Source organism: Astyanax mexicanus, chromosome 20 (assembly GCF_023375975.1).
Source record: "Astyanax mexicanus isolate ESR-SI-001 chromosome 20, AstMex3_surface, whole genome shotgun sequence".
Lineage (NCBI taxonomy): Eukaryota > Metazoa > Chordata > Actinopteri > Characiformes > Acestrorhamphidae > Astyanax > Astyanax mexicanus.
Window position 1 is genome coordinate 36,298,095 of NC_064427.1, and position 21,474 is coordinate 36,319,568.

Consider the following 21,474-nt stretch of genomic DNA (forward strand, 5'->3'; position numbering starts at 1 on the left):
TCTCTTTCTTTTTATTGAATCATTAAGACTGACCTTAACTAAGGTGGGTGTAGCAGATGCTGTTCTTGGTTCTTTTTGGGCCTCTTGGATGAGTTGTCCTTGCCCTTTTGGAGAAATTATTCTTAGGGCAGTGGGTGGGACACACTTTTATGCCTTCTTGTGGCAAGACCCAATAACTCATCAGACCTCATACCTGTAGCCATTTACATATCCGCCTGGTATATAATCTGTGATGTGCTTTTCCTGTTGTGTAAAAACAAGTGTTTCTTTTTCAGCTTCACTCAAAGATAAACTTGAAGCTTCTTCATTTTTAAAGAGTGCGTTGTTACAAACCTTCTAATATCTGTGAAATGGGATGGAAAACTGTTTCTGAGTCATTTTAGATCATTTCTAGTAGGCCACTGATATTGAAATACATTCAAATAGATTCTGAAAAGGCTCTAAATGAAATGATTACCCTAAAGCAGTGCCATCAAACAGCTCTTCTCAAGAGTCACAGCACTGGAGGCTTAGCTCGAGGCTTAATTGATTTCAATGCTCAGGCACATCGGATTTCACCAGTTTTTAAAGCATTTGATAACAAGCCTGTGTCTCCACTCAGACGTATTAAAGCAGTGCTGCGGCTGCCCGAGGACAGTCTAGCAGCGATGGCCTACAAGATTAATACACAGAAGTCAAAGTAATCTCAGACTGAAGGTGGTGGAAGTAGCAAGGTATCAAACACGATTGCCTGATAGTAGTAGGTTTTAAATGTCAGAGGCCTCATCAGAATGCATCTAACTCAAGGGCTTAACTTAATGGCTGGTCTGCAGTCTGATTAGATGAGGAAAACACTAAAGCATTCACATCAAGAGCACACTGCAAGTGAGAAACACCGATTTTACAAAAGTGCTCGAATCAGTGTCACAACACATTGATTGCGTGTGGTTTAGAAAATGGAAATTAAGTTCTGACTCTTAAAAAAACAACAATTCAATCAGTATTATAAGGGCTTAATTTCAAAATGAAAGTGAATTAATGATTTGTCTTCTACTCGGGAGGTGATTTAGACGTTATTTAAACTAACAGAACACAAAAAAATCAACACAATTAACTTAAATACAGAGGAAATAATCTATTGTTTCAAGATTTAAAAAATCCCCTCTGATGTAATAATTCATAATCTGGATGCAACTTTAATTCCTCCCCTGTCTGACAGGAATGAGATATTATAAGTGACTGCTGTGTTCTTGAGGATAATATTTTTATATGTTTTTACTGTATATGCTCACAGATGTTTACACTGTAAGTCAACATTTTGCTGAAATAAAAGGTCTGTGTCACGGTGGCCAAACGCAGGACAGACAAACGGTTTATTAAACAAAGGGCTAAACCTACAGGAATAGTCAGGGACAGGCAAGGTCAGTAACAAAAGCAGCAGGGAGCCAGGGAGCAGAGGAAATCAGAGGGTATTTAAAGAGGGAAACACAGGTGCAAGTAATTTCAGAAGCTGGGTGAGCCGTAACACCAAAGCATCACATGATCCGGAATGTCCGGGAAGTTGGGCGCAGGGGCACACTGGGAAGTGGAGTCTTTGGTGTGTGAACTAGAGCCTGTGTCATGCAGACAACGTCAGAACAAACAGTCTGGTGCATATTGTTGCTGTCCAATAATAAACAGGTACTATCTTTAGTTTACTGCACAACTTAAAGATGGTCCCTTGAAAATATCTTGATGACTGAAGCAATCAAAATTCATTCATTGACTTCCATTGAAAATTAAAAAGAGCTGTCCTCTCTCCTTTAAAGTTGCTGTTTTGGGGATAAATGTATATCATTGGACAGTGATGATATGACCCCTACAGAACATCACTGTTTTTGTTTATATAACTTTATTTCAAGTGTTTCTATAATATTCTAAACATTATATTCCGTAAATATGTTCAATACATTTTTTCGAACACTATATTAGTGTTATTATTCTATTTAACTTGTTTAATTTTTTTATTTCATAAAATTCACAGGCCCATATCATACAAAATCCCCTTTTCTTTATGTTAGAGTTATGTATACTATTTAATTATACAAATCAGATTTATCATTTTTGAGATTACAATTTTAGATTGTTCAGGATGGTTGTGCATGTTTTTCGTAATTGTAAATTTATATCTTGATACAACACAGGGAACTCTTGAACTTCTTTTCCTTGGCGGTCCTGATGAGAGCCAGTTTCATCATAACATATTTGATGGTCTTTGTGACTGCATTTGAGGACACTTTCAAAGTTCTTGAAATTGACTGAATTGATTGGACTGCCTGACCTTCATTTATTAAAGTTTTTTTTTCTTTACTTAGTCGAATAGTTATTGCGGTAATATGTATTAGAGCATTAATTAAATAGGGCTTTTAACTGTATACCAACTCTACCTCTTCACATTAACTCTTAGTAAGTTCAGCACAGCTGTTAACTAAAAGCCATTCCAGATGATTCTACCTCATAAAGCTGACTGAGAAAATCCAGCCAAGATGTGCAAAGAGGTGCTACTTTAAAGAATGTAAAATATAAAATATTTCAGCAGCCCCATAGCAACCACCACAGACACCATAGTAACACCTTAGCAACCACATAGCAACACCTTAGAAACCACCTAGCAACCGCTTACCAACCCCATAGCAACAAGCCACAAATCAGCACTGCAATCTAGTTGTTGTTAGTTAGATACTTGTCTTGTTGCAAAATTAGAAACTGTTATTTTCAGTATTATATATTGTTATTTTGTTCATATTTGTATTCTTTAAGCATTTATCATTCATTCCTAATATTTATTTAGCAGCTCCTCTTATCCAGAGCATGCAGACGGCGGAAGGCACAGTGGAACAAATTACAAAGATGGCCTGTCACGATCCATAAAGTAGATAAAAGAGCTTTTTCTAGTAATTGCCAATGTTATGGATTTCAGTGCAGTCCTCCTTCTGTTAAAAGGTCAGAGAGAGTTCAAGAGTGCCTGATAAAGACCAATGATGTTACAGTAAGAGCAGCTGAATAGTTTAAAGTAGGGGTGTGACGAGACACTAATGTCACGAGATGAGACAAGACACGATATTGGGTTCACGAGAACGAGACGAGACGAGATTTAAAAATAAAAATTTAAAGAAAACGTCATAAATGAAAAATGGCTTGAAAAATAGAGTTTTATTTGACAAAATAATATAACGCAAACTTAACAGACTGATTTATCTCACACATTGATTTTAAAAGAAATAGAAATAAGAAATAAGAATAAAAAATTAAAATAAAACTTTTATAGTGCAAACAATAAGTGCAAACCACAGCCAGTCATATTAAGCCTTAATTTGTGTTTTTCTCCTAAATCTCTTGTAATTTAACTATGCAGAACCATAACCAGTCATATTAAGACTATGCTTGAAGTGAAACAGAGACAGAACATGTTTTTAAATACAGTACAGAGCTAAGAGATTAGTACAGCTGTCTATGAAACAGTCACGTGTAGGATTTACTTACAGTATTTATGTATGGTTTGTGTCTTGTTGGTCACTCTGTTACCGTTTATTGTTTCCACTGGAGCCAAAATGCAGCCAGACATACAACTTAAAAAAGGGGCGCTGCACTAAAGGGGGCGCCAAATGAAAGCCCCAAATAAATGTTCTCTCAAGAGAAACAGCCAATCAGCTTGCTGGTTTTGTGGAGCGCTGTGGGCTAGTAATGACAGAACGTATCTCCCCCACATCCCCCCAACCCGGGCCACGAGATCTCATCACACCCCTAGTTTAAAGACTAAAAGATTCATTGTCTCACCATATGCTTTTTTTGTGTTTAGGTTAAGAGCCCTGGATCTTTTTTGAATATTGATACCAAATTTAAAATTGAATCAGATAAATTCAGTAAGCGGCTCTTTTTTTCTTACTGTGGGATTAAAATTATGATTTTTTTTTCAGGTCAGAACTATTATAATGAATATATGAATCATAAAACATTTTATTACAGCTTTTATATCGCTGAAACGAGCAGAACAGAGCTGTAGAAGCAGCACTGTGAGTCCAAAAGCCTTAGTAATGACTTTGTAAGCTTTTCCAGACTGATAGATGATCTGTTTTTGAATTTTGTCAGATTGTGGTATTATTTGTTGCATTTTGCAATTGTTTAGCTGCTTCATGTTGTCAGACAGATTCTATGTAAGTGATTTTTTGATTCTGGTTAGTGAAATGTAACTCAGCTTTAAACAAAATGTGATTAATCAAGCATTTTTCACAAAGAGCTGGATTGGTTTGGATAGTTCTTCCCTTAATAAACAGAATCACAATTTAAAAAGTGTTTGTTTATATATATTTACTCAGGTTAACTGTGTTTGATATTAAAGTTTGATAATTGGAAAAAAATGTAAGTATGATTTAAATGCAAAAACATAAAAACAATCTGTGAGGTGCAAATAATTTTCACACCACTGTATACTGCTGATGAGTATGGCTGCTATCTGAATTCCACAACAAGCACTCTAATTCAGAATTAAGCTATCATTTAAGAATGTGGTAAATGTTAAAATGCAAGTCTGTAATGTAAAGTCTAAAAATAAATGAATGAACTGAATAAATCTATTTCAGTTTAGTTGAATAAACATTAAATTCAGTTAAAACATAATTTTAAGTAATTACAAGTGCAGACAAATCAAGGGTGCTACAGTTCTAAATGTCCACTTACTTCCTTACACTTACCCAGCTTACGTAACAGAGTAACAGCATAAATATTCATCGAGATGAGCCCTGAAACCCATCTGGCCAGAAATCAGGAAACTTTCTACCATCAAACAGCTTGCAGAAACCGTCAGTGATGAAACACCACATACATACATCAACGCTGTTAGGGAGGCTGGCGTTGGAGAAGATGCAACGTTCATAATTCCATGCCGGAGGACTAAATAAGCATGAATAATTCTGCTTCAGCAGATCGATGCATGCGTTAAGCTATAAGATATAATAAATAACTTGAGTGGTGATACTCAGCGTGACACGGACAAAAATGGGGCAAAGAGAAAAGTTCAATTTTTGAAGAAATGCTTTGTACATACAAAATAGTGAGTAAACGCGGCTTCTAAACAGCACGGCCTGTGAGCGAGCTTCATCTCCTGCTCTCCTCTCAAATCCATTAGATAACAGGCGGTGAAAGGCCCGCGGGCCGGACTGATCAGCGGGCTGGCGCACAGAAGGGGTCTCTTGATCTCACCCACGGTTTGAGCTGGAGATAGTGGCTCAGAAGGGTTCAAACCCGCGTCACATGATCAGCGGGACAAAGAAATCGACGGCTCTCCCTCCAGCTCAGGCACGTGGGGCTGTAATCACAGGGAATCGCGCCCACAGCATCTACCCGTGCCGCTCAACGCCACTGACCCGGCTGATCGATGGTCGTCCGCTCACCAGACTGTGTCAGAATCTGACCGGTTCCACGTGTGCTCCATAAACAGCCCCGCTGCCACACTTACCACACTTATTAACGCTTCACGCCGCTTTCTCATCCAGAACTTCATTACAAAGTCATTAAAGTGCATAGTAATGGCCCTGATTTTGCCCCGTGTGCAGTCTAACCTGCTTTAAATAATCAATAGCATATAGGGTCCTCTCCTCCTTTTCCTATGCAGAGCGCACAGCTACCGATGCCCTTCTGCAGCTGACGGATGCGCTCATGCAGTAAATCAATAAACAGATAATGTAAACATTGTGTACCGTTCAATAAAATCCATCATTTCAAAGCTGGAAAAAAAAAAAAAAAAATCTGCAGATATTTGATTAATCATGTTTTCACATGGTAAATGTAGTACATTAAAATGTACTGTATAATGATCTGTATCTGAAATGCAATATACTAAAGAAAAAAACACTCCTACACAGCACATTTCGAAAAAATTTCAAGTTCGAAATTTTCTGGAGTTAAACAAAAATGTGTGAAAGTGTTAAATTATGTGAGTTCATTCTCTATCTTAAACTACAAGCTGAGTTGAGGGGAACTCTTTGGCGGTGTAGAGTTTATTTCAGAGTTTATTCCAAGGTGTTGAGGAGCGTGACTGAGCATCATTTATTTGCATAATGGGCGTGTCCCCTTATCCTAGGTTACCATCAGTGTGAAGTCTTGTCCACCAGGGCTTCCTTCCACGGGCTGTTTCACTATATTATATTTAATGGTCGTTTGTAGGGGTGTGACGAAATCTTGTGTTACGAGATCTCGCGAGATTAAACGTGACGATATTTCTTGTCAAGCTTTATCCTGTCTCGCGGGAAAAAAAAATAGTTCAGTGTGGACTTTTTAAGCAGGATCTGGCAACACAGCTGTACTGTTTGTGTGGGGGGGGGGGGGGGGGGGTGGAGGAGATTTTAAATTTATTTGGGGCTTTTATTTGGCGCCCCCTGTAGTGCAGCGCCCCTATGCGTCGCATAGACTGCATACCCCCTTTTTAAGTTGTATGTCTGGCTGCATTTTGGCTCCAGCGGAAACAATAAACGGAAACAGAGTGACCAACAACACACAGACCATATATAAATACTGTAAGTAAATCCTACACGTGACTGTTTCATAGGCAGTTGTACTAATCCCTTAGCTCTGTACTGTATTTAAAAACATGTTCTTTCTCTGTTTGCACTACACAATCATAGTGTTAATATGACTGATTATGGTTATGAATAGTTAAATTACAAGAGATTTAGGAGAAAAAAACGCAAACCATAGTCTAAATATGACTGGTTGTGGTTTGCACTTATTGTATGCACTATATAAGACCTAGAAAAGTTTTATTCTTATTTTTTATTCTTATTTTTTATTCTTACTTCTATTTCTTATAGAATCAATGTGTGAGAGAAACCAGTCTTTTAAGTTTGCGTTATACGATTTTTTCATTTTTCATTTTTGAGGTTTTCTTTAAAATGTTATTTTTAAATCTCGTCTCGTCTCGTTCTCGTGAACCCAGTATCGTGTCTCGTCTCGTGATATTAGTGTCTCGTCACACCCCTAGTCGTTTGCCTAGCTGATGTGTTGTTGGCTATAAGAGCAACTTATATTTATACTTAATAATCTGCTTAACAGGGTGCTTACATGACTGTTTATTGTGCTCTATAAGAACTAATACAGCCATTATTAATCATTTCCACATAACAGACCCCTAATTAAGCACCAATAACACTTACACAGAATAAAGTCTAATAAGTAGTGAATAAATCATTTACAAATGTCTAATAAAGGCTTTATTAAGCAAATAATAAGACATTAATAAGAAGCTAATTTGTGTTCCTTAAAATAAAGTATTACCGTACTGTGAAACACTGAAGCAGAGCATGATCTCCTCCCTCTGGAAACTGGGTCACAGGGCGGTGTTCCAGCATTATAATGACCCCAAACACACCTCTAACCTCAAGAGGCTGAGGTTAAAGGTGATGGACTGGCCAAAGATGTCTTCAGACCTAAACCCAATAGAACATCTTTGGGTGCAAAGTCTTAAATATCCACCAGCTCTGTGATGTTGTTACCGAGGAGTGGAAAAGCATTCTAGTGGCAACCCATGAGGGGTGTGAGGGGTGTACTCACTTTTGTGATACCCTGTACATCTGGTAAGTTGGTAAGTTATGGGGTTGGGGAGGTGGGGTGGTGATCTTCCAACATCCTGACCTTACTAATGCTCTTGTTGCTGAATGCAATCAAATCCAAACAGCAAGGGCCCTACTTTAGTGATCGGTCAATTGCGCATCATGCAGGAAAATACCCGACAAAAACATGTGAATAACTTTATTGCTGCATGTCACAGTCTGGGTGTGTTAGAAGTTAGAAAGAGAGAAGGAGATGTCTTCTTCTTCTTGTTGTTTTTTTTATGAAAAGAAAATGCTTATGATTTCAATACTTCAACTGGTTGCACAAGAATAACATTACAGACAATTGCTTTGCTTCAGCTCACAGGTTTTGGCAAGGACTGTGTTGATGCAACGCATTTCATTCATTTGCAACCACTTGACACATTTGGATCATTTACATGCAAAGCACCCTGTATCCAGTGTATTCATAACTCTATATATTTTAAATGTACGGAGTAAAAAAGTAAGTTTTATATTAAGTATTTTTGAGTTTTTATCTTCAAAATATAACCACACAAAAGAACAGTCACTATTTAAAAAAAAAATGTCTAGTTTGCATCTATCAAAATAATTCTAAAGTAAAGTACCAGTCAAAAGTTTGGACACATCTTGAATTCAGTGTTTTTTCATTATCTTAAAATGTTCTGCATTGTAGATTAATACTAAAGTCATTCAGACTATGAAGAAAAAAATATGTAAATATAAAAAAAAAAAAAAGTGTTAAACAGAAAGATGACAGCTTCGCAATAATGATGACATCTTGGCATCCTGGGTAGTCAGCTTTATGAGGTAGCGTCACCTGGAATTCAGGCTTTCAGTTAACAGCTGTGCTGAACTCATCAAGAGTTAATTACTTGGATTTCTTGCCTCTTAATAAAGTGTTTGAGAGCATCAGTTAAAGTAAAGTAGTGAAGAGGTAGAGTTACAGGTATACAGTGAATAGTGAATATTTAAGAAATGTTCTAATCCATATTATGGCAAGAACTACTCAACTAAATAAAGAAAAAATACTTTAAGAAATGAAGGTCAGTCAATCTAAAAAAATAAAATTCAAGAATTTTGAAAGTATCCTCAAGAGCAGTCACAAAGACCATTAAAACATTATAATGAATCGTTTCCTCTGTTGCACAGGAAGAGTTCATAAGTTTTGATTTGTTTTACCCTTTCAAGTTACTACATGATCTATGAATGAGAAGGTGTGTCCAAACTTTTGACTGGTCCTGTATATTTTTCATGTCTGATCTGGAAAAGTTCAATTAACAGCTCATTAGCAGTTAACTATGTAGGCAAAATAGTTGCCTAGCAACATGATGATTAACAATCATTGCATGAAAAGCACAATGTTTTAAAGGCTTACCACATTATTGCAAAATTAGTCAATATGTTATCAAATTAATATAAATTAGATGCTTTCTAAAATATATCATCACCATACAGTGTGCTTTAAAACTCAAGGGTTTATGCACATAGTTTACAGAAATAATCCTGCTTTAATTACATTACAGCAATAAATTAAGCAAGGAAATCATTTTCCATTCAGTGATTAAAGACAGGTGATTTCACTTAAGTATAATGATGAGCTGTGAGGATGAGAACCTGTGTCTAATATAGGATAGGGAGTATGAGCAGCTGAACACACACACACACACACACACACACACACACACAGTACCTCTAAAAAGTGTTCTGCTTGCTGCTCTCTGTCCAGTTTCCTTGAAGTTGTGGTGATGAGACCTGAAAGAAACAAAAAATGTATATATTTTTCGTTATTTAAACATTCCAGTACACAGTAAATTCCCCAGTGTTAAATGAACACCTTTGGTTTTAAATTAATTATGATAGTCTGACAGTTTTTTTCAATTGCTAAAATACAGTTTTTTAAACTGGGCTGGTTTATATCAAAATACTTACTGTAACAACATTTACAAAACCACACAAACAAACTGCTAAATACATCATATATCCTGCAAAATGAAGCACTGCAACCAAAACTACAGTGATATAAAGAAGTTTGGGGCCCCCTGATAATTTCCATGATTTTCCTTTATGAATCATTGGTTGTTCAGATCAGTTATTTTAGTTAAATGTATAATTTAGCAGATATTTGAGAAGTTAAGTTTAAGTTTTAAAGACTTACAGAAAGTGTGCAATAATTCTTTAAAATAAATTAGGCAGGTGAATAAATTTGGGCACCCTTGTCGTTTTATTGTTATGAATACATTTCACACTAATTATTGGAACACAAAATTTGTTTGGTAAGCTCATTGACCCTTGACCTACATACACAGGTGAATCTGAGAAAGATGATTATTATGAGAAAGAGTTAAGGAGCCAACTGCAAGTTTTTCTCCTCTTTTCATCTTCTCTGAAGAGTGGCAACATAAGAGCCTCAAAACATCTACAACTCAAAATGACCTGAAAACAAAGATTGTTCAACATCATGGTTTAGGGGAAGGATATAAAAAACTCAGAGATCTCAGAGATTTCATGCTCAGAACAGTCATAGTCAACCTATAGACCTCCAGAGTTCGAAAGACCTCGAGCATCTATTCAGCACCCTTTGCACAAGGAGAGCCTGTATGGGAGAGAAATGCAGAAGAAGCATTTTCTGAGCACACACCACAAACAGAGTCGCTTGAGGTATGCTAAAGCTTAAGAACAGCCAGCTTCATTTTGGAATAAGGTGCTGTGGACTGAAGCTAAAATTTAGTTTTTTGGAGGACGGCTGATTATGCATGGAGGAAAAAGGCCACCCAACTCCTGGTACAAGCTGTGGTAATCTCACGCCTCGACTACTGCAATGCCGTACTAACTGGCCTCCCGGCCTGTGTAGTAAAACCACTACAGATGATTCAGAATGCAGCAGCACGTCTGGTCTTCAACCAGCCAAAACGGGCACATGTCACTCCGCTGCTCATTGAGCTCCACTGGCTACCGGTTGCTGCTCGCATCAAATTCAAAGCTCTTACAATCGCCTACAAGGTGATGACAGAACAGGCTCCTTCCTACCTGCACTGATCGCTCCTGAAGGCTTACGCTACCTCCCGGCCGCTGCCCTCCAATGAACGTCGCCTCGCTTTACCAAACACTCACACAAAGCAATCCAGACTGTTCTCATACAGAGTTCCCCAAAGGTGGAACAAACTACCTTCCACTACCAGATCAGGAGAATCTCTCACTATCTTTAATAAACTCCTGAAGACAGAGCTCTTCAAAGAGCACTTACTCTCCTAACACCTCTAACTAACTACCTTCTACTACCAGATCAGGAGAATCTCTCACTATCTTTAAGAAACTCCTGAAGACAGAGCTCTTCAAAGAGCTCTTACTCTCCTAACACCTCTAACACACTACCTTCTACTACCAGATCAGGAGAATCTCTCGCTATCTTTAATAAACTCCTGAAGACAGAGCTCTTCAAAGAGCACTTACTCTCCTAACACCTCTAACTAACTACCTTCTACTACCAGATCAGGAGAATCTCTCGCTATCTTTAATAAACTCCTGAAGACAGAGCTCTTCAAAGAGCACTTACTCTCCTAACACCTCTAACAAACTAACTAATTCTAACCTCATCTCCTTCTTCCTCTTCTCTACTCCTCTATCCCATTATTTCCCTCTGACCTCCTTAAGGCCCTATCTATAGATGCTTTATTTTTAACTTCTATTATTTTTGTACTTAACCTCTTCTATTATTTGCACTTCAATATTGTAAGTCGCTTTGGACAAAAGCGTCTGCCAAATGTAATGTAATGTAATGTAAAAAAAGAACACAGCATTCTTGAGGGTCTCATGGATCCCAGTCAATATCAGCAGATTCTTGAGAATCAGTGAGAAAGTTAAAGTTGCACCGGGGCTGGATACTTCAACAAGACAACAACCCTAAAATCTGCATTCATACAGAGTAACAAGTACAACGTTCTGGAATGATCATCTCGGATCATCTCAGTCCCCAGACCTGAATATTATTATAAATCTGTGGTGTGATTTAAAGCAAGCTGTTCATGATCAGAAACCATCAAACCTGACTGAACTAGAGCTGATTTGTAAAGAAGAATGATCCAAAATACCTTCAACCAGAAGCTAGGCTCTCATTGGAAGCTGTAGGAAGAGTTTAGAGACTGTTATTTCTGCAAAAGGAGGATCTAGTGAATATTGATGTATTTTTTTTTCTGTTGAGGTGCTCAAATATATGCACCTGCCTAATTTTGCTTGCATAATTACTGAAAACTTTCTGTAAATCCTATAAATTGTAAAATGTGTGTAAAGCAGAAATTGTGTTCAGAGTATTGAGAAGAGACTTAAGAAGAGGTTATATCCTCTGAGTGTCATTTTAGTTTGTTAGAAACTATAAAATAAAACGATTAGTAAAAGATGATTCATACAGTTTTTTTTATGTTGCTAACTGGTTAAACAGAATAATTATTGTAAGTTGAATTAATTAATGTTAAATACTAAATATATTTTCAATTGTTTTAGCTATTTTCCAAAAAATCTTAAATATCAAGTTATTATAACTTTAAACTAAAAAAAGTGTATTTTAGAATGGTTACACAAGGGACAGAACTCAGGATGAATAGTTGTGGATTAGAAATTTGTTCTTAGGGGTGTGCCCTGAAATAGTATATTCAAAATGGTGTGTAATGGTTGAGTACAGTAAAAATATGAACTCTGTTCACCCCCAGAATTCTGAAAAATACCCATGCAAATAAGCCACTATTTTACACCGTTAACAAACTGAAAGTAGCTCCACCCTTCATTGCTAGAATTCTGAGGGTCCTCACATTTAAAATGAGGCACTTAGAGCTTTTAAAGTGCACAGGTAGTTTATTAAAAAACATTGTTTTTAAGTTTTTTTAACACATTTAATCTGACGCTAATGCTGCTCCAGCAGTGCTAGCCAGGGTCGGCAGCAGGTTACAGGCCGATAATACTCACCCTCTGAACAGCGAAAGAGCTAATACTTTTGTTTTTTAAGCTCCACACTTAAGTGGATGTACTGAAGTATTCAACATATTTTGTCATTAAGTATTGCAAGTACCGTATTATTCGCACTATAAGGCACACTTAAAATCCTTTAAATTTCCCAAGAATTGTCTTGTATATTGTATAAATTATACCCAGAGACTGTAAAAAAGATGGAGGCCGTGTCGCCGTTCCCATTCATTCAATGAAAATGAAGCTAAAACCAGAGGAGGGAGAAAGACTGTGGAGAGACAGCCTACTCATTTAAATAACCCCGCCCCTGAGGGCTGCCTCGCAGTCACAGACTACAGAGCGGGGCTGAGCTGACGGTCTGTTATTGGTCCCGCCCATAACCAGCCCTTTTACAATAACCACACCTTTTTTGAGTAGAGCTCAATAGCGTTTTTGAAACTGAATTCTGTGGGTATATAAAAAGTTGACAATATAAGCAGAGGTTACACTAGCTGTTGCATTTAAATAATGGAGGTAGAATTACAGTATATTAGAAAAAAACTGATTGAAAGTTGTCTGTTTTGCCATTGAAACCTATGGGAATGGGTGGAGTTACACAGCTTTCTGCAACCGAACAGCAGGGGGCGCCCGACCTGTGGTGGCTTCACTTTTGAGAGACGATGCTCTGTCCAGCTCTATACAGTCTATGATTATACCAGTCAGTTTGTAAGGTGCAGTAAAGCCACTCCGCTGAAGTGCAGCGTTATAAAGTAGTTCTCCAGCACTGGGGCTGGAGCAGCATTAGTATTAGCCGCTAACAGCAGTGCTAGCTCTTTTACCGTTCATAGGTAAGTATATTGGACTGTAGTTTGTGTGTTTACAGTGTTAAAACAAGCTACGTTGGAAGAACCGCTAGCTGACAGCGCCCTGAGCTACTGGAACACTCAGGGTTCCTCTGTGTAGCTCTTTCAGACAGCATTTACTAGCGCAAAGAGCTGATAACCATGCTCAAATACTGGAAATCTAAGCTTACTGTAAATAAACAAAAGCGCTTTACTCACCCAAATAAACAATTTTTATAAGAGAAATTTGCGTAGATTAACATTTAGTGTTTGTTTGTCTTTGAAAGAAACTTTTTTTTACTTAGGGGGCCCCCACCGGCAAAAAAGCAGTCAAAAGATTACAGAGCTAAAGGCAGAACGGAAGCAGCGTGAGCTTCATATAAGACAGCTTGATTACTTTATTCACTTAATAATGAGCAGCGAGTAATGATTAAAAATGTATCAGAGTAAAAGTGTTGAACTCATTTTCCTGTGTATCACTGTGAAAATAGCCTGTACCACAATGCACGTTTTAAAAGTACTTAAAAACGTAATTAATTCTCAATGCAAATACACCTTAAATATTCTTTAACCAAATCTAAATCATGAGAAAACTTCAGGCCCTAAACAAGTGAATGCAGTGATGTGAGACAAATTGGAAAAACAGGAGAAGTGTCCAGATTCAGCCTGGTTGTAGCTTGTGTGTGAAGCAGGAGAGGCAGGGAAAAGAAGGGGACAGCAGACATCACAGCTCTGGGGGGTTCTGGCATAACCCCATTTCACAGATGGCACGAACTGGACTCGCCATGCTGTTTTACCCAGCCCTCTGCGATCCCCAGAAAACCAGAAATCCACCTCCAGACCCAGAGCTGAGCAGACTGCTGAGATATTCCAGAACCAGAACCTTCCGTTCAGGCTGGAGGCGTCAGGATGAAAAGTGTAGGGAAATAGCAGAGAGTGGGTCGAACTAATTGACCCGAATTTCAACTGTGGACACGGTAATGGGCTTCATTAGGTTGTGTGTATGTGGGTTTATGGAAAAACAGAGAAAAACAGGCCTAAACGACAATGCTGTCAATACTGACTTTGCTTACTGAGGTTAAGGTTTGGTTTAGGTTTGGTTCATTTTTTTTTTTTAACCCTTGTGTGGTGTTCGGGTCTGAGGGACCCGTTTTCATTTTTCATTAAATGATACAAAAAAAATATTTTTTCTAACTCAAACTCATTGGCATTGGCTCATTTTTTGTGAAAAACATATATCAAAACACATTTTCAATAAACACACACTGTACACTCCCCCCCCCCCCCCACACACACACACATTTATATTACATACAGTATGTTTGGCCAAGAGCTAATAAACATTGCTTCATTTGTAAATTTGAAACCAAACAAATTTTCTACTCATATCTTGAGTTTAATTCATTTTCTTTTACATTTTATTAAAAAAACTAATAAAAAAAGAGTAGCACTTTTTAAAAGAAATGTAACATAAGAAAGGTAAAGGGCAAATATTAACCATGTACGCTGTTTATATTGCTTGCAATTTAGGTGAAGCAAGCATGTGTAAAGCATTTTAATGTAAAATTGCTTAAGTTTGCTGAATTAAATACAAGTAACAAAGTAAACGAGTAACAAAAAATATGAACACCACACAAGGGTTGAACTCTGTAAAATTGTTTAGTTAAAATGGTATATAAAGTAAGTCTAGAAAGCTGGGACTCATAAAATCATTGTTTCCTCACTGAAACAGGCAGTTATTTGTCATATACTGTATACTCATTTGCATAATAAAATAGTGTTTGCCTTTTTGCCTTGTGCTAATTAAAATTACTAAAGTAAGTAACAAGTAACAAAAGTAACAAAAGTATTCAAATGATGTTACTTTAATGTACTGTCCATAAGCATTTGGACAATTACATAATTGTATAGATTTGTTTCTGGCATTGGCTATACATGCCAATGCAATTACACTACCTGCACTACGTTTCAAGATTCAACAGATTAAAAAATTGACATGCGTTAAAGACACTAGACAAAGTTAAACTAATAAAAATTAATAAATAAATTCAAAAATTGGTAGCTTATTAAACATGTTCACATTGATGTGTGTCTGGTGCAAAGGTGTGAAAAGTATTGAAATTCATTACTCAGGTAGAAGTTTACAATATATACTAGGGTTTAAAATACTTCTGTAGAAGTTAAAGTATCAATTTAAGTTTTTTAGTCAAGTAAAACTGTAAAGCACTGGTTTTAAAACTATTTAGAGTAAAAAAGTTATGTAAGGGAAAAAAATGCCATTAAAGACAAAAGCTTAGGCCACACCACATTTGGTATGCACTAGGCTTCCTGTTTTAGTTGCATATATGCATATATGAATTTATTTTAGTGCAATGCAAATGGGACATATTGGGCCCTATCGTATACCCTGCGCAAGAAGTGTAGCGTGGCGCATTGCCATCGTACACCCCGTCAACAGTCGGCTTTTTACGGCTTGGCGTTGAACTTTTGGAATATATTAAGGCCGGTGGGCATGGTGGTCTGGAAATGACGTGTGTTCAGGTACATTTCTGGCGTGTTTCTATCTTGGTGGCGGAAAACTATAAAAATAAAATATACTTAAAAATCTGCACAGTAACTGTCAAGAATGACCCAGGCAGGGAGACGAGGAGACGGACGCAACTGCAGGTAAGAACAAAAAGAAATATTTAATAAATAAATAACAAATAAACAAGGAACACGTAAACACGTAAACATAAAACAGGGAGATATATACAAGGAATAAGGGAGTGAACTAAACAAATGAAACAAGATAAACAAATAACCAAAAACCAAAACAAACGAGAGAAACCAGAGAACAAAAACAAACAAACTAGAGAACATAAATAATAATAATAATAATAATAATAAACAAACAGGGAATATATACAAGGGAAAAACACAGAAACTAAAGCGCGAAAAACAGAGGCTATGAAACACGGAGAAACTACGAAGCACAGAGAGAGACAAAACAACAGGGGTAAGTGCAAAGACCGACAAAGGACAAGTGGCGTAGGGGATCTATATAACCAAACAGGAAACACTCTAGAAGTGGAAACACCTGGGGAAGGGGCGGAGCTACAAATGAGACACGTGGTGGAAAAGTACTGAGACAGGAGACACAGAGGGGCACAGGTCACGTGGGGAAGACACACAGAGACACGAGACGAGGCCAGGACGTGACAGTAACTGTAAGTTATTGTTAGTTATATTTATTTCTGACAGTTATAAGAATTTATGTTTATGTTCAGTACACGGACTTAATAACTGTAGCTTAATATAGCCGATATAGGCATTCTGCTGTTTGAGAATTTTGACAGATGCTGAAGATTTAGAAATGTTTTATTTTTTTTTTATTTTAATAATTTTTTTTTTTTTCACTTCGCTATTATTTAACTGAAATTCACTTTCATTATTATTTTTTATATCTGAAAATAAAGCATGTTGTCACCCTGGCTTCTGGTGCTGCCTGTCAATTATATAAAACATTTGAAATACACAGAAATATAAAGCTAAAATGTCACAGGCACTCGTAGCTTGGAGCAGTGCGCACAGGATAACCTAAGATTTAATAAATAACATCGGATCAAGTGTAGCAAAATCCATGGAATAAAATTCACTATAGCCATTCACTATTTACTGTTATCAGGCAATTCAGAGCGAGGCTATAAATAATATGATCAATAAAATTAGTTTAAATATACAACATTTGTTTAAATATATACAGGGGTTGGACAATGAAACTGAAACACCTGGTTTTAGACCACAATAATTGATTGTGGTGACGGACAGTTCTGGTGGAAACAGGAGAGTTGAGGTGCACATTGAATTCTGCCGTGATTTGAGCAGCTGTGGTTTTATGTTTTTTTGATACAATCCGGGTTAGCACCCGAACATCCCTTTCAGACAGCTTCCTCTTACAGCGTCCACAGTTAATCCTGTTGGATGTGGTTGGTGCTTCTTGGTGGTATGCTGACATTACCCTGGATACCGTGACTCTTGATACATCACAAAGACTTGCTGTCTTGGTCACAGATGCTCCAGCAAGATGTGCACCAACAATTTGTCCTCTTTTGAACTCTGGTATGTCACCCATAATGTTGTGTGCATTGCAATATTTTGAGTAAAACTGTGCTCTTACTCTGCTAATTGAACCATCACACTCTGCTCTTACTGGTGCAAAACAAACATTTCACTTGGGCACAGATAGCATTCACACGCCATGCGTACCTGCCTGAGTCCAAGTGACCCTAGTGTGAGTACACCCCTAGGTAAAGTGGTAAGTAGCACCAATTCTCTTTGACAGATGATGTGTGATTTGGAACTACAACTCTTTTGGTTTTAAGTATTTAAACTATAAAAATGGAGAAAACGTGCTGAGAAAACACAAAATTTCAAGGCAACTTGCTGCAATAGATTTTTGAGTTTTGAGGCCAAATTGAACTTACTCAAAAGTCTGGAAGAAAATCACCACCAGTTGTGCCAACTAGAATTTTTTAGTAGGCTCTTATAGCCTACAACACTGAGGCCAGGCAGATAACTTTTATATAACATATACACAAATTCCAAGACAAGGCAGCAGCCTGTGGAGAATGATGACACCCTGATGGTGAGTAAGAGGTTTGAGGACAAGCCCAATATGCAAATAGGGTGACCGACATCATGTGGAAACCTGTACAAGATGTCTTAGTAGTTCCTGTTTTAACCCTTGTGTGGTGTTCATATTTTTGTTACTCGTTTACTTTGTTACTTGTATTTAATTCAGCAAAATTAAGCAATTTTACATTAAAATGCTTTACACATGCTTGCTTCACCTAAATTGCAAGCAATTTAAACAGCTTACATGGTTAATATTTGCCCTTTACCTTTCTTATGTTACATTTCTTTTAAAAAGTGCTACTCTTTTTTTATTAGTTTTTTTAATAAAATGTAAAAGAAAATGAATTAAACTCAAGATATGAGTAGAAAATTTGTTTAGTTTCAATGTTTATTAGCCTTTGGCCAAACATACTGTATGTAATATAAATGTGTGGGGGGGAGGGGGGTGTACAGTGTGTGTTTATCGAAAATGTGTTTTGATATATGTTTTTCACAAAAAAATGAGCCAATGCCAATGAGTTTGAGTTAGAAAAAATATTTTTTTAGTATCATTTGATGAAAAATGAAAACGGGTCCCACAGACCCGAACACCACACAAGGGTTAATAAAGAGTTTTACTTTGTTCAGCCAACTTAAAAATGACATTAACTTCAACTAGAGTTCAAGTACAATTATTTATTTAGTTAGACCAACTTTTAACAAGAAACTTAATAATGTGAGTTGAGAATATTAGTTTATATATAGTTTATGATGCAATTCATTATTTTTGTTCAGCTGACCTTAAAATGACATTAAGGTGAAGGATTTTAAGTGTAGTTTTTACAGTGTATTAGTACAGGGATATGGCGTGTAGTGATCACAGCTCTAGAGTTTAGTAGGAAGCATTCACTGGACAGTTACCAGTGCATGGGCAGGCATCCCAATACTTTTGTCCCTATAGTATAACTAAAGGTCTGCACTTCAATCCCACACAGCATGTACCATTGTTTTAAACTACTTCTAAAGCAGCGATTCAAACCCTGTCCAGTCTCCAGTCCAAAACAATGAGGCAACAGTGAGGCCGAGTTTCTTTTCTGTCCTAGTTTGTGGGGATGGTGTGCGAGTCAGACAGCTATATTTAGAAATTGATTATTTCTTCTTAGTCTTATGTGAACAATATGAATTGCTGCACTGTCTGGCCTAAAAGCCTCTTCCTGGTGCCTGTGGCCGGACTGCACACGCCTCAGTCACTGTCACACTGCGCGAGTGTGACGGCTCAGAGATGGGATTACAGTATAATGGCCTCCCCCAACTCAAAAACCCTTTCCGGGCCGCCGTGTCGCCCCGACCCGTTTCCGTGGCAACAAAGAGCGGAAGAGCGCAGCTGAATTGGCCGCTATTCCCCTATGTGTGACACCCTGATCCGCAGAGACTCAATTAAACAAATTAGAACAGCTGCGAACTATCACTACCGCACATGCACCACACACTGTCTGCACGGAGAGAGAGAGAGAGAGAGGGGGGGGGGGGGGTAAAGTTACAGTGTGACCTAAAGCTGCTGCTCGTGACAGTTCGGCATCAGTCATTAGTCTGTAAAGCACGGATTCAGAAAGCATGTCATCCATAATGTGTTGATGGAATTAATAATATGACTCCAGAATTAAGAGCTAGCAGTCAGAACCACCATCCATGCAATCCTGAAACGCACTGAAACGAGCGCACTAAATTAAAAAATAACTGCAAACATTAACGACACACTGATCTGCAACCCACACTGCATGCACAGGCATACAGGGCATCTGCAGGTATAGAGAAAAGACTTTAAAACATCGCTCGCAAAACAACAACCCCACAAAAATAAGACCCCTAGAAAAATATTTTAGATCTTTTTTTTTACAATACTGAATTTGCGTGTGTTACAAACCTACGAACCTGACCAGATATGTGTGTTATGTGAAAGAGCTAACTGCCTTTTATTTGTAATGATGTAATTGTGTCCGCTCTGTGGTAATGCTGTGTTTATTGAGGTTATCATATTAAAGGCTATGTTTTGTATTGCTGAGTTCATTGTAGAAGCCATAGACTGTGTATAGCTGGACAGAGCATCGTCTCTCAAAAGTGAAGCCACCACAGGTCGGGCGCCCCCTGCTGTTCGGTTCCAGAAAGCTGTGTAACCCCACCCATCCCCATAGGTTTCAATGGCAAAACAGAACAACTTTCAATCACGTCTTTTACCAATATACTGTAATTCTACCTCCTTTATTTAAATGCAACAGCTAGTGTAACCTCTGCTTATATTGTCCAATCTTTATATCCCCACAGAATTCGTTTTTTAAAACGTTATTCAGCTCTATTCAAAAAAGGTGTGGTTATTGTAAAAGGGCTGGTTATGGGTGGGACCAATAACAGACCGTCAGCTCCACTCCGCTCTGCTCTGCAGCCTGTGACCTCGAGGCAGCCCTCAGGGGCGGGGTTATTCAAATGAGTAGGCTGCTCTCCACAGTCTTTCTCCCTCCTCTGGTCTCTACTGCGCAGCCTCAGGTTTCAGGATCGCCAACGTGGAGGAAGATTTTGGCTTCATTTTCATTGAATGAATGGGAACGGCGACACGGCGTCCATCTTTATTACAGTCTCTGGTAGAAGCCTATACTAAAAGCTGAGTCAAGAGTGGTGGCTCATTAAGGCTCTTTGATAGATAGATAGATAGATAGATAGATAGATAGATAGATAGATAGATAGATAGATAGATAGATAGCGCTTGCCCCAACAAACAGGAGTGAGAGAACCAGCACATGCCTCCTCTGATATGTGTAAAGTCAGCCACCTAATGTTTTTAAACCGCCACTGATGCAGCATCAATGGGTAGCCAGCATGCTCGGAGGAAAGCACAGCAACCCAGCTATGAAACATCAGCTTACAGAGGCCTGTGCCTACCAACATCACAGTAGGAGTGATGTGGGGAGAGAAAGCCATCAACCCACCCAGAGAGAGCAAGAACAGTTGTGCACTCTCAGACTCTGGCTGCTGATGGCAAGCAGACTTAAGACTTTACGTAACATGGCTAACACATATAAAACAAACTGTCTTTTAAAAATAGCTACTTTACAGGAGAAGGAAATTTTCAATGGAAGTCAATGTGATAAGGTTTTATTCTAATATTATTTTTATTAGGTATTCTAAAGAATTTCTTGGTTTATTTTTCCAGAACAACAGACACACTCACAGTAAAGAACAACTGTCAAATATGTCAAACATGTCAAACAACTGTCAAAAATGTAAAAAAAGTGAAACACAGCAAAAAATAAGATATTATACTGTACAAAATTCCTCTGCATCACTGAAGGTTCAACTTATGTACTGTAATTTAATGCACTTGCTTATATAAAGTAATACCACTGTTATGCACACGCCCCACACGCCCCCAGCTGCTCCCATCCCTACTCTACCTCTCCTCTCCTTCATCACCTGTGTCTGCTGCCCACATAATCATTGTCTGTTTATAGCCCCTCTAGAGT

At 37.8% G+C, this 21,474-nt stretch overlaps 1 protein-coding gene across 1 annotated transcript in view; it reads right to left on the reverse strand.

Annotated features, from left to right (window-relative positions):
* Positions 1-21,474, reverse strand: part of LOC103030555 (protocadherin Fat 3) — a 179,299-nt gene that overhangs the window by 106,888 nt on the left and 50,937 nt on the right. The window contains exon 4 of the mRNA XM_049468961.1: positions 9,277-9,338. Coding sequence (XP_049324918.1) covers positions 9,277-9,338 — 62 coding nt within the window. The remainder of the gene's footprint in view (positions 1-9,276; positions 9,339-21,474) is intronic.